At 43.8% G+C, this 17256-nt stretch overlaps 1 protein-coding gene across 1 annotated transcript in view; it reads left to right on the forward strand.

The window, feature by feature from the left end:
* STX12 (syntaxin 12) overlaps window positions 1-17256 on the forward strand; it is a gene marked incomplete at both ends in the record, with an annotated part of 52009 nt that overhangs the window by 16814 nt on the left and 17939 nt on the right. The window contains 3 exons of the mRNA XM_080691174.1: window positions 4102-4171; window positions 7344-7443; window positions 14793-14930. Coding sequence (XP_080547300.1) covers window positions 4102-4171; window positions 7344-7443; window positions 14793-14930 — 308 coding nt within the window. The remainder of the gene's footprint in view (window positions 1-4101; window positions 4172-7343; window positions 7444-14792; window positions 14931-17256) is intronic.

Genomic DNA, 17256 nt, shown 5'->3' on the forward strand with positions numbered 1-17256 from the left:
AGTGAGACTTTGCTTCAAAATAACAAAGTAATAGTAATTTTAAAAAAAGTGGTAGGCATGTGGTAGAGCACTTGCCTAGCATGGGTGAGGCCCTGGGCTCCATTTCCAGTAGTGCAAAAAAGAAAAAACACAAGCAAGCAAACGAGAAATCACACAACTGGTTAGGAGGTCAGTCTCCAGCACTGAAAAATAAGAAAAGCATACAGTTAACTTCCAACCTCTACAAATGAATACATTTTTCCCACTCTTCTCACCTACCAGAAAAAGAAAAGGGAAAGCAAGGAACAGAAAAAATAACAAATCATGAACTTGCCCCAGGGGTGGTGGTGCACACCTGAGGATCGCAGGTTTTTGGCTGGCCTCAGCTACTTTGGCCCTCCACAATTTAGTGAGACCCTATTTCAAAATAAAGAATAAAAAATAGGGCTGGAGGTGTAGCTTGGAGGTAGGATGCCTCTGGGTTCAATTTCCAGTTCTGCCAAAAATAAAATAAGGAATTAAAAATAGGGGTGGGAGCTGGGCATGGTGGCACACACTTGTAATCCCAGCATTTGGGAGGCTGAGACAGGAGGATCACGGTTCGAGAATAGCCTCAGCTACTTAGTGAGGCCCTTTGCAACTTAGTGAAACCTGGTTTCAAATTAAAGAATAAAAAATAGGGCTGGGGATGTAGCTCAGAGGTAGAATGCCCCTGGGTTCCATAAAAAAAAAAAAAAGGGTGGGGACAAGCCGGGTGTCCCCACATTACAAGCATGGCGCATGCTTGTAATCCTCCTACTTGGGAGACTGAGAGAGGAGGATCACGCAGGTTCAAAGCCAGCCTCAGCTACTTAGTGAGGCTCTCAGCAATTTAGTGATATCCTGTTTCCAAATATAAAAATATATAAAATACGTCTGGGAGTATAGCCCAGAGGTAGAAGGCCCCTGGGTTCCATCCCCAATACCACAAAAACAAAACAAAAAATAGGGGTAGGGGTATAGCTTGGAGGTACAATTTCTCTGTGTTAAATCCCCAGTGCCAGCCGGGCGTGGTGGCGCACGCTTGTAATCCCAGCATTTGGGAGGCTGAGACCAGAGGATCGCGGTTCACGGACAGCCTCAGCTACTTAGTGAGGCCCTCTGCAACTCAGTGAGACCCGGTTTCAAAATAAAGAATAAAAAAATGGGCAGGGGGTGTAGCTCGGAGGTCAAATGCCTCTGGGTTCCATCCCCAGACCCGCAAAAAAAAAAAAAAAAAAATCACCAGTGCCAAACCGAGTGTGGTGGCAGACACTTGTAATCTCAGCATTTGGGAGGCTGAGGCGTAGGATCGCAGTTTGCGGACAGCCTCAGCTACTTAGTGAGGCCCTTTGCAACTCAGTGAGACCCTGTTTCAAAATAAAGAATAAAAGATAGGGCTGGGGTGTAGCTCAGAGGTAAAATGACCCTGAGTTTAATCCCCAGTACCACACACACACACACACACACACACACACACACACACACAGACACACACACACAAAAACCCAAGAGCTGGGTGTCATGGCACATGCCTGTAATCCCAGTACTTGGAAGGCCGAGACAGGAGGATCTGGGTTCACAGCCAGCCTCACTTAGCTGCTTAGTGAGGCCCTGTTTCAGAATAAAGAATAAAAAATAGGGCTGGGGTTGTAGCTCTGGAGTAGATTACCTCTGGATGAAAGAGAGAGAGAGAGAAGGAAAGAAAGAGATTTCTAGTCTTTTATTTGGGGGGAGGGGTGCTGAGGATTAAACCCAAGGGTGTTCTACCTCCAAGCTCTACCCCCAGCCCTATTTTATTTTGTTATGTAGAAACAGGATCTTGCTAAGTTGCTGAAAGCCTTGCTGAGTTACTGGGCTGCCCTTGATCCTGAGATCCTCCTGTCTCAGCCTCTCAAGTACTGGGATTATAGGTATACACCACTACTCCCGGCTGAACATTCCTTTTTTTTTTTTTTTTTTTTTTTTTTGTGGTACTGGAGATGGAACCCAGGGGCTTTCTTTCTCCAGGCTACACTCCCAGACCTATTTTTTATATTTTATTTGGAAACAAGAGTTTCACTAAGTTGCTGAGAGCCTCACTAAATAGCTGAGGCTGGCATGGAACCTGCATGATCCTCCTGTCTCAGCCTCCCATGTACTGGGATTACAAGCGTGCGCCACCACGCCCGGCTTCATTCCTAGTCTTAACAGAAAATCTAGTAAAGGGTAGAAAGTGTTGCTGACCATTTCTAGTCTTAACAGAAAATCTAGTAAAGGGTAGAAAGGGCTGAACAAAACCACTTATTTGACTGTATCATGGCATAAACAGCATCATTCAAAGATCATTCCATTGCAATCTATTATGCCTGGGGATGAAAATGTGCCCTGCGAGACACTTAACCTCTCTAATATATTTTCTTATTTGTAAAAGGTTTATCTACTTTAAACTGTCACTGTGAAAATTAATAAAAATATATACAAAGAACATAGCAGTGCTCATTCAGTGGAGTCTATTCTTGTCATCATCATCACCTTTTTTTTTTTTTTTTTTTTTGCGGGTCTGGGGATGGAGCCCAGGGGCATTTGACCTCCGAGCTACACCCCCTGCCCAATTTTTTATTCTTTATTTTGAAACCGGGTCTCACTGAGTTGCGGAGGGCCTCACTAAGTAGCTGAGGCTGTCCGCGAACTGCGATCCTCCGGTCTCAGCCTCCCAAATGCTGGGATTACAAGCGTGCACCACCACGCCTGGCTGTCGTCATTATTATTGCTGGAAATTGAATCCAGAGCATTCTACCTCCACGATATACCTCAGCTCTTTTTTATTTTGAAATAGGGGACTCATTAAGTTGTTGAGAGTCTCACTAAATTGCTGAGGCTGGCCTCAAACCAGCAAAATCCTCTTGTCTCAGCTTCGCAAATTCTGGGATTACAGGTTGGCACCACCATACCTGACTTGTGAGAATCCATTAATAATAATAATGATAAATGTGTGTCATCTTTCCAAAAATATTTGCTATAGAAAAATTACAGTATAGCCAGGCATGGTGGAATATGCTGTAATCTTAGCACTTGAAAGGCTGAGACAGGAGGATTGTAGATTCAAGGCCAGTGTATAGTAATTTAGCGAGGTCCTGTTTCAAAATAAAAAGTAAAAAAAGGTCTGGATATGTAGCTCAGAGGTAGAACACCCCTGGGTTCAATCCCCAGTATTAGAAAACAAAGAAAGAAAGGAAGGAGGAAGGGAAGAAAAATGATCAAATGTTAACGTGTTTTGTCCCCCATCACAGTAGTGAGGTTTGAACCCAGGGCCTCACACATGCGAGGCAAGTGCTCTATCCCTGAGCTACATCTCTAGTCTTTTCTTTTTCTTAATTTTGAGATAGGGACTGGCTGAGTTGCCAGGCTGCCTTCAAACTCGTGCTCATTGTGCCTCAGCCTCCAGAGTAGCTGGGATTATAGGCATGTGCCATTGCTCCCAGCTGAATTTTCCTTTTCCTTTTTTATACTGGAGATTGAACACAGAGACATTCTGCCTTTGAGCTCTTTTATATTTTATTGTGAAACAAGGTCTCACTAAATTGCCGAGACTGTCTTTGAACCTACACTCCTCCTCTCTTAGCCTTCCAAGTACTGGAATTACAGGTATGCGCCACCACGCTTGGCAGATGTTTTACTGTTGGGGATTGATATTTGGTATTGAGACCCTTCCCAAAGTGATGTGTATGGGTTCTGCTTTATTGCTTTATTTTATTTTATTTATTTTTGGTGCCAAGGATTGAACCCAGGGGCTTTGGTCTAAGCACCTGCTGTATCATTGAGCTGCTGCCTCAGTTGTAAAGGTGATAACCAGTGCCATGGGAGATCTGGAAAAATTAGTATATCTTTGGAAACGGTAAACAAAAGCATATCTTCCTGCTTAGTGACAGCATTGCTCCACTGGAAAAAGGTGAACCTTGTCATTAGTTTTTGGAGGAATGTGTATGCCACGTTTTTGGTTATAGCATGGTGTCTGTTAGTTGCATATCCTTATGCAGGATGTGTAGAGACCAGTGATCTGAGAAGTAGAGTGTTCAGGATAAATTTGTTTTTCTTTTTAATCTTTTTTTTCCCTTTCCCCAGCTGCTCAAATGAAGAATTTGATGAGTCAACTAGGAACCAAGCAGGACTCAAGCAAACTACAGGAAAACCTGTGAGTAGCATCCTGATAAGGTTGGGTTTGGTGAGGGCCCTCTGAGGTTGTGCCTAGTGTCCTCACTGTGGTGCAGCTTAGGTTCTGAGTCTTGAAGTCAGAGAGAGGCAGCGGATCAAGAGGAAGCAGCAGGGTTTAGAGGGCAGTACCGTGTATTATTGGATCCAGCCGTCCACTGCCTCTCAAGGGCCTTGAACTGTTTCCTTCTTCCCTGCTTTTTCAAGGTGATGCTTCTCGCCGTCACTTGGGGGAGGCGAGCAGTTCTCTGGGGCCTCTGTGAGGGCACTAGTCCATTCACGAGGGCTCACCTCATCATGTACTCACCTCCCAGGACCCCTCCCAAGACTGTGGCCTTGGGGGTTAGGGTTTCAACATGTGGAATTGGATGGTGAGGAGGAGACACAAATATTTAAATCATAGCATGTGGTTTCTCTGTCCTTTAAAACCATTGCAAAAATGGCCAGACAGTAAATTATGAATGAAAGGAGCTCTTTTTGTATATATCCACTACTTTCTAATCCCACTTAATATACATTCTTGCCTCTTTAATTTCCTCTCTTTCCTCATATACCTCGTGCTTCTTCGGATGTTTTTGGTTTTATGTTTGTGGTCTGGGGCTCACTGTATTGCTTAGGCTGCCTTGAATTTTTGGCTCAACCAGTCCTCCTGCCTCAGTCTCCCAGGATGCTGTGACTACAGGTGTGTGGCACTGTGCCACCAACCAGCTTCCTTATGTAAATTTGTTGGTTTGTTTTGTGTGTGTGTGTGTGTGTGTGTGTGTTGATGGGAATCAAACCCAGAGCCTCATGCATGCTAGGCAAGCACTCTACCAATGAGCTATACCTTAATCCCTTTCTTTTTTTTTATTTTTTGTGGGTCTGGGGATGGAACCCAGGGGCATTTGACCTCCAAGCCACACCCCCTGTCCTATTTTTATTATTTATTTTGAAACAGGGTCTCACTAAGTTGCGGAGGGCCTCACTAAGTAGCTGAGACTGTCTGTGAACCTCAATCCTTCACTTTCAGCCTCCCAAATGCTGGGATTACAAGCATGCGCCACCACGCCCGGCTTTATTCTTTATTTTTTGAAACAGGGTCTCACCAAGTTGCAGAGATTCTCACTGAGTAGCTGAGGCTGTCTGCGAACCTCGATTCTCCAGTCTCAGCCTCCCGAATGCTGGGATTACAAGCGTGCGCCACCACGCCCGGCTCCCTTTCTTATTATTTATAAACAGTACAGAGCACCTTTGCTTTGAATAGAAGAGCCAGATTGTCAAACATAAAGAGCAAATAGGAATCCAAGGATAAATATAAAAAAGAATCAACTTTTAAGCAAGAATGCGGGACTAGATCTTTGGAGGTTTTTCCCTAGTGTGGATAAAAAGCTATGCTTTTAACACATTTTGTTCAGATCCCTGTGCCTTGGTTCTAGTCAGTGGACTGTGGCAGATACTAACTGTTCAGAACTTCTGGGCAGTTCAGTGTGAGGATTTTATGAGAGTTCAGTGCGTTGAAATCATGAGATTTAGGTATGGGTTGCAGTTGTTCCTCCTCTTTTTCCTTTGGTACTGAGGATGAAACCCAGGGCCATTCTACCTCTGAGCTGCACCCCCAGCTCTATTTTTATTCTTTATTTTGAAACAGGGTCTCACTGATTTGAAAAGGGCTCAGTAAGTAGCTGAGGCTGTCCATGAACCGTGATCTTCCTGTCTCAGCCTCCCAAATGCTGGGATTACAAGCATGCATCACCATGCCCTGCTGCTCTTCCTCTTTTTCCTTCCTTCCTTCCTTCCTTCCTTCCTTCCTTCCTTCCTTCCTTCCTTCCTTCCTTCTGTCCTTCCTCCCTCTCTCTCTTTCTTTCTTTCTTTCTTTCTTTCTTTCTTTCTTTCTTTCTTTCTTTCTTTCTTTCTTTCTTTCTTTCTTTGCAGTACTGGGGATGGAACCCAGGGGCATTCTACCTCCAGCTATGCCCCCATTCCTGTTTCTTATTCTGAATTTTTAAATAGGGTCTCACTAAGTTGCAGAGGCCTCACTAAGTAATTGAGGCTGTCCGCATACCGCAATCCTCCCATCTCAGCCTCCCAAGTACTGAGATTATAAGTGTGGGCCATGCAGGCATGGTGGCACACACTTGTAATCCCAGCATTTGGGAGGCTGAGACCGGATGATTGGAGGAGGATTGTGGTTCACCAGACAGCCCTAGCTACTCAGTGAGGCCTGTCACAACTTAGTGAGACCCTGTTTCAAAATAAAGAATAAAGCCGGGCGTGGTGGCACACACTTGTAATCCCCGTGCTTGGGAGGCTGAGACAGGAGGATCGTACAGGTTCGAAGCCAGCTACTTAGTGAGGCTCTCGGCAACTTAGTGAGACCCTGTTTCCAAATTAAAAAATTTATTTTTTTATTTTTATTTTTTTTTGGTGGTACTGGGGTTCCTGGAAGCCCTTCTACCTCCGGGCTACACTCCCAGACCTATTTTTACATTTTTATTTGGAAACAGGGTCTCCTAAGCCAGCGCGCGCGGCTGGCTTCGAACCTGCGCGATCCTCCTGTCTCTGCCTCCCAAGCGCGGGGATTACAAGCGTGCGCCACCACGCCCGGCCAAATTAAAAAATTTAAAAAATAGGTCTGGGAGTATAGCTCGGAGATAGAAAGCCTCTGGATTCCAGTACCAAAAAAAAAAAAAAAAATATATATATATATATATATATATATATATATATATATATATATATATATATATATGAAGGAAGGAAGGAAGAGTAAAAAACAGGCAGGGGTATATATAGCTCGAAGGTCGAATGCCCCTGGGTTCCATCCCCATACCCAAAAATAAAAGTGTGGGCCACCATGCCCAGCTTCCTCCTCTTTTTCTATCAGAATTGCTAATATGCTTTTCTCCCCAAAGAGTTAAAGGTCTTGATCCGCGCTTCCTTCAGAGGGTGTCTCTGAGGTTCTCTCTGCTTACCATGACTGCTTCAGTAATGTGGGGATGCCTTGAAGTGGGTTTGCCTGGATAATATTTCTGCAAATTTTTTTGTGAACATGGGCATGAAGGTGCCCATTTCTTCAAATGGTCTTTCATTCTCTGCATTGTGAGACACTTTGAAAACTCAGTGTGAAAGGTCTCAAGAGGTAACAGCATTCAGAAACATCTCTTTTTTTTTCTTAGGCAACAGTTACAGCACTCTACAAATCAACTTGCCAAGGAAACAAATGAACTGCTAAAGGAATTAGGGTCCTTGCCCCTTCCTTTATCTACTTCAGAACAGGTTGGTATTTTCTGTTTTGCTTTTTTTAATGTGTGTATGTATGTATGTGGTACTGGGGATTGAACCCAGGGGCATTCTGAGCTACACCCCCAGTTCTATTCTTTTTCTTTTTTTGTGGTATTAGGGATTAAGCCCATGGGGCATTCTACCTTTGAGCTACATCCCCAGCCCAATTTTTTATTCCTTATTTTGAAACAGGGTTTCACTGAGTTGCAAAGGGCCTCACTAAGACAATCCTCCTGTCTCAGCCTCCCACATGCTGGGATTACAAGCGTGCACCACCATGCCTAGCTTTATTCTTTATTTTTGAAAGAGTCTAGCTGTGTTGCAAAGGGCCTCACTAAGTAGCTGAGGCTGGCCACGAACCTGGATCCTTCTGTCTCAGCCTCCTAAGTATTGGGATTACAAGTGTGCACCACCACGCCTGGCTAATATTGAACTTTTAAAATTATGATATCCTATCTCAGATGGCTCTGAAGACACGCCTTCAACTTCCCTATTCCTGGGTTGTTTTTCAAACTGTAGCTTATGCCAATTGGAACATGCAATCATGTAAACATCTTGTGAATAGCATTTTCAAAAACTGAAACAAGCCAGGCGTGGTGGCACACTCTTGTAATCCCAGTACTTGAGAGGCTGAGACAGGAGGATCACTGGTTCACAGCCAGCCTTATCTACTTAGTGAGGCCCTCCACAACTTAGTGAGACCCTGTTTCAAAATAAAGCATTAAAAATAGGGCTGGGAGTCGGGCGTGGTGGCTCATGCTTGTAATCCCAGCATTTGGGAGGCTGAGACCAGAAGATCGCGGTTCATGGACAGCCTCGGCTACTTAATGAAGCACTCTGCAACTCAGTGAGACCCGGTTTCAAAATAAAGAATAAAAGACAGGCAGGGTGTGGTGGCGCACACTTGTAATCCCCGAGCTTAGGAAGCGGAGACAGGAGGATCGCGCTGGTTCGAAGCCAGCCTTGCTGGCTTAAGCGACTGTGTATCCAAATAAAAATATAAAATGGGTCTGGGAGTGTAGCCTGAAGGTAGAAGGGTTTCCAGGAACCTCAGTACCACCAAAAAAAAAAAAAAAAAAAAAAAAAAAAAAATAGGGCTGGGAGTATAGCTCAGAAGTAGAATGCCTCTGCCTTCATTCCCCAATACTGAAAAAACAAAAAACTGAAGCAAAGTTGGAATATTAGAGTGTGTTCCATTTCATAAGGGTAAGTTTCATTACCTGAAACCTTTGCTTCATGCGTGTGTGTGTATATGGCACTCGGTCAGGATTTCAAATTCTTATTGTGGTCTCCGTCACAAAAGTTTGAACTGCAGCAGTTTAACTTGGCAAGCTGTCAGATGTAGCGAATGCTCAGTCAGCCCTTTGCACAAAAAGGGAGCAAAGACGAGATGCTTTGTCTCCTGCTACAAAGTACTTCGGTCAGAAGTAATACTGGTGTTATTACCGGCTGGTTGTACACATGCCGGTCGTTTGTTTTAGTGCTTCCTCATGCTGATGCTTAGTTAGGGCCAGTCCCTCACTGCACAGCACTCCACTGTGCTCCCACATTAGCCCTGTCTTCCCAGCTCTGCACTTACGGAGTACACATTTGTAGACAGTTTTCATAGTAATAAAAAAGGAGTCTAAGGGTCTGATCCAGACAGAGTATTGTACATCCTTAGGGTTTAAATAGTGGCCTAAGCAAAACATAAATAGAAAGTTAAGTCTGCCGTGCCCAAAAATTCATCTAATGTATTCCAAAACCACAAAGAATTTATTTTTAGATTATGCATGCTGTTGTTCCCTTCCATTAGCTTGGATCATTAACAACACAAAATAGCTCCACAGACATACTCTTTCTGTTGAAATATGATTCCTTGATTCCCTTTCTGCTTTTGTGCTGAGTACTCTTTTTATTTCTATTCTTTCCTGATTTATTCTCTTAGCCTCACCATGCATCTTTTTGCTACTGTCCCATGCATCAAACCATACACCCTACTTTCAGTTTTTTTCCACACCTCAATACTGTTCTTATCAGTGATGTTCTAGTTGCCAAATCCAGTGGCTTTTTGAGTTTGTATTTAATTCTCTGTTGTCTTTGATCATCTTGTCCATTCTGTCTCCACTGAAACTTTCTTTTTGCAATGATTTTCTTTCTTTCTGTCCCCCCAACTGTGGTGACCCCAGGTTGAGTCTCAGTCCCCTTCTCCAACTCTGTAGGGAAGTAGAAGTAGGCATGCACCACGTCTCTGCCATACACCCTCTGCTTTTCTCTATACTTTCTCCTTCAGAAGTCTTCCTGCATTGGTTGATTGATTGATGGGTACTGGGGATGTAACCCAGGGGCTCCATATCACCGACCTATACCCCATTCCTATGTTTTTCTCTTTTTTTGCGGGTCTGGGGGTGGAATCCAGAAGCATTCGACCTCCGAGCTACACCCCCAGCCCTATTTTTTATTCTTTATTTTGAAACAGGGTCTCACTAAGTTACAGAGGACCTCACTAAGTGGCTGAGGCTGTCCGCAAACCACAATCCTCCTGTCTCAGCTTCCCAACTACTAGGATCACAAGCATGTGTCACCATGCCTGGCTTTTTAAAATTCTTTTTATTATTTATTTATTTATTTATTTTATTTATTTATTTATTTTTTATTTTTTTTTTTTTTAAGAACATAGGTCTTGGAATGGAAACCAGGGGCATTCTACCTTCAGGCTATACCCACTGCCCTATTTTTTATTCTTTATTTATTTTTGTTTGTTTGGTTGGTTTTGGTGGTACTGGGGTTCCTGGAAACCCTTCTATCTCTGGGCTATACTCCCAGACCTATTTTATGTATTTTTTTAACTATTTTTTTATTGAACATAAATAGTATACATTTAAACTATATTTGATGCCCTCTCCCCCCGCCCCTGTTTTCCCTTCCCCCCTCCCACCAATGGTTGTCCAGGTTAACCATGTCTTATTCATAATTTTACACATGTTCAGATGTAGACCCTCATTAATCAAGATCAGCCTTCCTCCTCTCCTATCTTTCCATTCAAACTTTGCTGGTATTTCCCCTCCATTATCTGGAGTCCCACTGGTATCCTCTGTGTTTCCTAGTTTGGGTATATTAGAGGAAATATATGTATCTTCTCCTTCTGTGCTTGGCTGATCTCACTTAACATAATGTTCTCCAGGGCTTTCCATCTTCTTGCAAATGATATAATTTTGTTCTTCTTTATGGCTGAATAGAATTCCATTGTGTGTATTTCCCACAGTTTTGCTATCCATTCATCTGTTGATGGTGATCTGGGTTGGTTCCATATTTTGGCTATTACAAATTGTGCTGCTATGAACATAGGTATGCATATGTTGCTGTATTTCTCTGAATTCAACCCCTTTGGAAAGATACCCAGGAGTGGTATAGCTGGATCATATGGTGGATCTATTCCCACCTTTCTTAGGAATCTCCACACAGATCTCCATAGTGGTTGAACTACTTTGCACTCCCACCAACAGTGTAAAAGAGTTCCTCTTTCCCCACATCCTCGCCAGCATTTGTTGTTTTTTGATTTCTTTATGCTTGCCACTCTGACTGGGGTTAGATGGAATCTCAGTGTAGTTTTGATTTGCATCTCCCTGATGGCCAGTGATAAAGAACATCTTTTCATGTATCTATTGGCCCTTTGTATCTCTTCTTTTGTGAAGTGTCTACTTAGTTCATTTGCCCATTTCTTGATTGGGTGAAACAGGGTCTCTTAAGCCAGAGACTGGCTTCCTACCTGCGCCATCCTCCTGTCTCCGCCTCCCAAGCACGGGGATTACAAGCGTGTGCCACCATGCTCGGCTTATTCTTTTTTTTCTTTTTTTTTTTTTTTTTGGTGGTACTGGGGTTCCTGGAAGCCGGTCTATCTCCGGGCTACACTCCCAGACCTATTTTATTTTTGGAAACAGGGTCTCCTAAGCCAGCGCGGCTGGCTTCAAACCTGCGCGATCCTCCTGTTTCCGCCTCCCAAGCACGGGGATTACAAGCGTGCGCCACCACGCCCGGCTTATTCTTTATTTTGAAACAGGTTCTCACTAAGTTATGGAGGCCTCAGAAGCTGAGGCTGTCTACAAACCCAGATCTTCCTCTCAGCCTTCCAAATGCTGGGATTACAAGCATGTGCCACCATGCCTGGCTCCACTGAGTTGTGGAGGGCCTCATTAAGTAGTTGAGGCTGGCTGCAAACCGGGATCCTTCTGTCTCAGCCTCCCAAATGCTGGGATTACAAGCGTGCGTCACCACGCCCAGCTATTTTAAAAGATTTTAAATCTCACTTAAAAAAAAAAAAGCCAGCCAGGTATGGTGGAGCAAACTTGTAATCTCAGTACTTGGTACTGGGGAGGCTGACACAAGAGGATTGCAGGTTCACAGCCAGCCTCAGCGACTTAGTGAGGCCCCCCCCTGCAATTTAGTTGAGACCCTGTTTCAAAATAAAGAATAAAAAATAGGGCTAGAGGTGTAGCTTGGAAGTAGAATGCCCCTGGGTTCAATCCCCAGTTTGAAACAAACAAACAGCCAATAAAAGTAAATGATGAGACCAGGTGTGGTGATGCATGCATGTAATCCCAGTACTTGGGAGGTTGAGACAGGAAGATTGAAGGTTCAAGGACAGCTTCAGCAATTTAGTGAACCTCTCAGAAACCTAGCGAGACCCTTTATCAAATAAAACAAATAAAAAGGGATAGGGATGTAACTCAGAAGTAGAATGCCCCTGGATTCCAGTATTACAAAAAAAGAGAGGGAAAGGGAGAGGGAGGGAAGAAAGGAAATGATAATGGCTTTTAGGGATACTGTGAATTCAATATAGATGAATATAGTTTTTAACATTTTAGCAAAAATCAATCTCTGTTTGGTAAAGTATGAATCCAGACTTTTAGATTCTCTAGAGAACAAAAATTCTGAATTCCAGTTCCTTCAGAGTCTACAAAGTAAATGATACCAGGGCTTGTCAAAATAAAAGAAGAAAGGTTCAAACATGGTCTGAATTAACCAGGGATTTGAGCTATCAAAGTGCAAACTTGTTAATTTAAGGATAAGTCTATTTTGTATTAATTTTCTTAGAAATCTCAGTGGGCAGTTGGTGTGGTGGTGTACTTTTGTAATCCTAGTAATTGGGAGGCTGAGACAGAAGGATCACAGGTTTGAGACTAGCCTTGGCAATTTAACAAGACCTCTTTCAACATAAAAACAAAATTAGAGCCAGGTGTGGTGGTGCACGCTTGTAATCCCAGTACTTGAGAGGCTGAGACAGGAGAGCCTTGGCTACTTAGGAAAAGGCCCTCCACAACTTAGTGAGACCTTGTTTAAGAATAAAAAATAGGGCTAAGATGAGCGTGGTGGCACATGCTTGTAATCCCCGCGCTTGGGAGACTGAGACAAGAGGATTACACAGGTCGAAACCAGCCTCAGCTACTTAGTGAGGCTCTCAGCAACTTAGTGAGACCCTGTTTCCAAATAAAGTATAAATAGGTCTGGGAGTATAGCCCAGAAGTAGAAAGCCCCTGGTTCCCCCCCACCACCACCGGTACCACCAAATAAATAAATAGGACTAAGGGTGTAGCTCAGAGATACAGTGCCCCTGGGTTCACTCCCAAGTAATACACACACACACACACACACACACACACACACACAGAAAAAAAATCTCATGGTGGCCCACATCTGTAATTCCAGTACAGTGGAGGCTGAAGCAGGAGGATTGCAAGTTTGAGGACAGCCTCAGCAGGTAGTGAGATTTTCATCAACCTAGTGAGACCATGTTTCAAACTAAAATATAAAATAGGAGGAGCTGGGCACATGCTTGTAATGCTAGTACTTGGGAGGCTATGACAGGAGGATCTCAGGTTTGTGGCCAGCATCAGCTACTTAGTGAGGCCCTATTTCAAAAATAAAGAATAAAAAATAGGGCTGGAGGGAGCTGGGCATGGTGATGCATGCTTGTGATCTCAGTACTTGGGAGGCTGAGACAGGAGGATCGCACAGGTTCAAAGCCTCAGCTACTTAGTGAGGCTCTCAGCAACGTAGTGAGACCCTATTTCCAAATAAAATACAAAATGGGCCTGGGAATGTAGCCCAGAGGTAGATAGCCCTTGGGTTCTATCCCCGGTAACACACACACACACACACACACACACACACACACACACAAGATAGGGCTGGGGGTATATCTTGGAGATGGAATGCCCCTGGGTTCAACCCTCAATACTGCAAAATAAAATAAAATAAATATAGGACTGGGGATGGCACTCAGAGGTAGAATGCCCCTGGGTTCAAAGAAGAAGGAGGAGGAGGAGAAGGAGAAAAAGGAGAAAGACAAAGAAGGAAGGAAGGGAGGAAGGAAGAAAGGATGGAAGGAAGGAATCTCAAGGGGGTATAACTTTTTTTTTTTTTTGTGGTACTGGGGTTCCTGGAAGCCCTTCTACCTCTGGGCTACACTCCCAGACCTATTTTATACTTTTCATTGGGAAACAGGGTCTCTTAAGCCAGCATGGCTGGCTACAAACCTGCGTGATCCTCCTGTCTCCGCCTCCCAAGCACAGGGATTACAAGCTTGTGCCACCACGCCCGGCTAATTTGTTTTGTTTGTTTGTGGTGGTGGTACTGGGGGTGGAACCCTTCTACCTCCAGGCTATACTCCCAGACTATTTTATACTTTTTTATTTGGAAACAGGGTCTCTTAAGCCAGTGTGACTGGCTTCGAACCTGCGCGATCCTCCTGTCTCAGTCTCCCAAGCACAGGGATTACAAGCGTGTGCCACCACGCCCAACTAATTTGATTTTAATGGGAATTAAAACCAAATAATTCAGGCGGGCATGGTGGTGCACACTTGTAATCCCAGCATTTGGGAGGCTGAGACAGGAGGATCTCTGTTCACAGACAGCCTAAGCTACTTAGTGAGGCCCTTTGCAACTTAGACCCTGTTTCAAAATAAAGAATCAAAAATAGGGCAGGGGGTGTAGCTCGGAGGTCGAATGCCTCTGAGTTCCATCCAGGTACTGCCAAAATAAATAAGTAAAAAAATAAAAACATAGTCGGGCGTGGTGGTGCACGCTTGTAATCCCCGTGCTTGGGAGACTGAGACAGGAGGATCAAAGCTAGCCTCAGCTACTTAGTGAGGCTCTCAGCAACGTATTGAGACCCTGTTTCCAAATAAAATATAAAAAATAGGTCTGGGAGTATAGCCCAGAGGTAGAAAGCCTCTGGGTTCCACCCCCAGTACCACAAAAAAAAAATAATAATAAAATAAAATAAAAATAAATAAAAACAAATAAATAAAAACAAATAATTTTGAGTTTATGTGAAATTTCAAGTTTTTGCTTAATTTTCTTAGCGCCAGCAAAAACTTCAGAAGGAACGTCTCATGAATGACTTCTCTGCAGCCTTAAACAACTTCCAGGCCGTACAGAGAAGGGTATCTGAGAAGGAAAAAGAGAGTATTGCCAGAGCAAGAGCTGGATCTCGTCTTTCTGTAAGTTAATTTCCAAAAGTAGACCTTTTTAATGTGTTTGTTCTTTCCCAGGTTTTTTTTTTCTCTTTATCATTCTCCTTGTTTACTATCACCTCCAATAATAAACACATCAACTGCTATGGAAATGTCAAATTGGTATAACCTACGTAAACATTATGAATGTAGCTGGGCGTGGTGGTGCACGCATGTAATCCCCACACTTGGGAGGCGAGACAGGAGGATCATGTTGGTTCAAAGCCAGCTGCAGTGGCTTAAGAGACCCTGTTTCCAAATAAAAATATAAAATGTGTCTGGGAGCTGGGAGTGTAGCCCAGAGAAAGAAGGGTTTCCAGGAACCCCAGTACCACCCAAAAAAAAAAAAAAAAAAAAAAATATATATATATATATATATATATATATATATATATATATATATATATGAATGAATGTAAAACGGGCATGGTGGCACACTCTTGAAGTCTCAGTACTTGGGAGGCCAAGATCGGAGGATCAGAGGTTCAAGACCAGCCTCAGCTACTTAGTGAGCCCTTTTGCAACTTAGAGACTCTTTTCTAAATAAAGAATTTAAAGAAAAAGAAAAGAAAAATATAATATGGAACTAAGAACATTAGTAGGTGGGTGGCTTAACTACAAAACTGGTTGGCAGCTGTTTTGCCAGCATATAGCGTGGAAGGGGGAGTGTGAGGAATGGAGAAGGTGGTGAAAAGCCCGAGCACTGTAATGCGTTGCAGTAGAGCAGATGCAGACAGGTGACTTGGGAGTGAGAACCGCTGCTCAGGACGGGCCAGCCCCATCATTTCTGTGGGTTCTTGGCCTCCGTGGTGGAAAGAACTTCAAAATGAGCCAGAGACAAAGGCAGAGGTTTAATTCAGGAAAAACAAAGGTGCCGGGCGTGGTGGCGCACACTTGTAATCCCCGCACTTGGGAGGCGGAGACGAGGATCGATCGCGCAGGTTTGAAGCCAGCCTTGCTGGCTTAGGAGACCCAGTTTCCAAATAAAAAAATATAAAAAATAGGTCTGGGAGTGTAGCCTGGAGGTAGAAGGGTTTCCAGGAACCCCAGTACCACCAAAAAAAGCAAAGCAAAGGTGTACTTTCAGGTGAAACACGGGCCGCCTCGGAGTGCAGAGAGAGGGGGGGGGGCTTGGGCTCTTCCACCGTCCTGTTTTAGAGGAGGCTACCTGGGGGCAGGGTGGGGAATGGAGCAACATGGGATGGGGGCCTATTTCTCTGAAGCTTTAGGCTGACAAGAGGTGTCAGTTCCCTTTGCATAGGACTCAGCCTCCCAAGTACTAGGATTAAAAGTGTGTGGGCCCGGATCAAAATTCTGTTTTTGAAAGTTACATTTTTGTCATTGGCAACACTGTCCATTGTTTTCTTTGAAGTGACAGGCTCATACTGTTTATTCTCAAGAAGTTGTCTGCAGCACTTGGGAGGCTGAGACAGGAGGATCGCAGGTTCACGGCCAGCCTCAGCTAATTCGTGAGGACTTCAGCAACTTAGTGAGACCCTGTTTCAAAATAAAGATTAAAAAGCCAGGCGTGGTGGCACACGCTTGTAACCCTGGTATTTGGGAGGCCAAGACAGGAGGATCCGGGTTTGAGGCCAGCCTCAGCTACTTAGTGAGGCCCTTTGCAACTCAGTGAGACCCTGTTTCAAAATAAAGGAAAAAAAAAAAATAGGGCTGGGTGTGTACCTTAGAGGTAGAATGCCCCTGAGTTCAATTCCCAGTACCACAAAATAAAATAAAACAAAATAAAATATAAAAAATAGGGCTTGGAGTGTAGCTCAGAGTTAGAATGCCATTGTCTCCAAATATTCACCTAAAAAGTTTTTTGTTGTTGTTTTTTTTTTTTTTTGTACTGGGGATGGAACCCAGGGGCACCTGGGTTACACCCCCAGCCCTATTTTTTATTCCTTATTTTGAAACCGGGTCTCACTGAGTTGCAGAGGGCCTCACTAAGTAGCTGAGGCTGTCCGTGAACTGCGATTCTCCTGTCTCAGCCTCCCAAATGCTGGGATTACAAGCGTGCGCCATCACGCCTGGTTCTAAAAAGTTTTTATGAATGTGTGTGTGTGTGTGTGTGTGTGTGTGTGTGTGTGTGTGTGTGTTTATAAAAGTTTTATAAACTTTTTGGTAAGTTTTTTAAAAAAAATCATACTGAATTCAGGTATGATGGTGCAGGCTTGTAATCCCAATACTTGAGAAGCTGAGACAGGAGGATTACTAGTTCAAGGACAGCCTCAGCTACTTAGAGAGACTCTCCAAAACTTACTGAAACCCGTTTACTTTATTTTCTCCTTCTTTCCTTCCTTCCCTCCTTCCC

This window comes from Muscardinus avellanarius (genome assembly GCF_963383645.1).
Source record: "Muscardinus avellanarius genome assembly, chromosome: 3".
NCBI lineage: Eukaryota > Metazoa > Chordata > Mammalia > Rodentia > Gliridae > Muscardinus > Muscardinus avellanarius.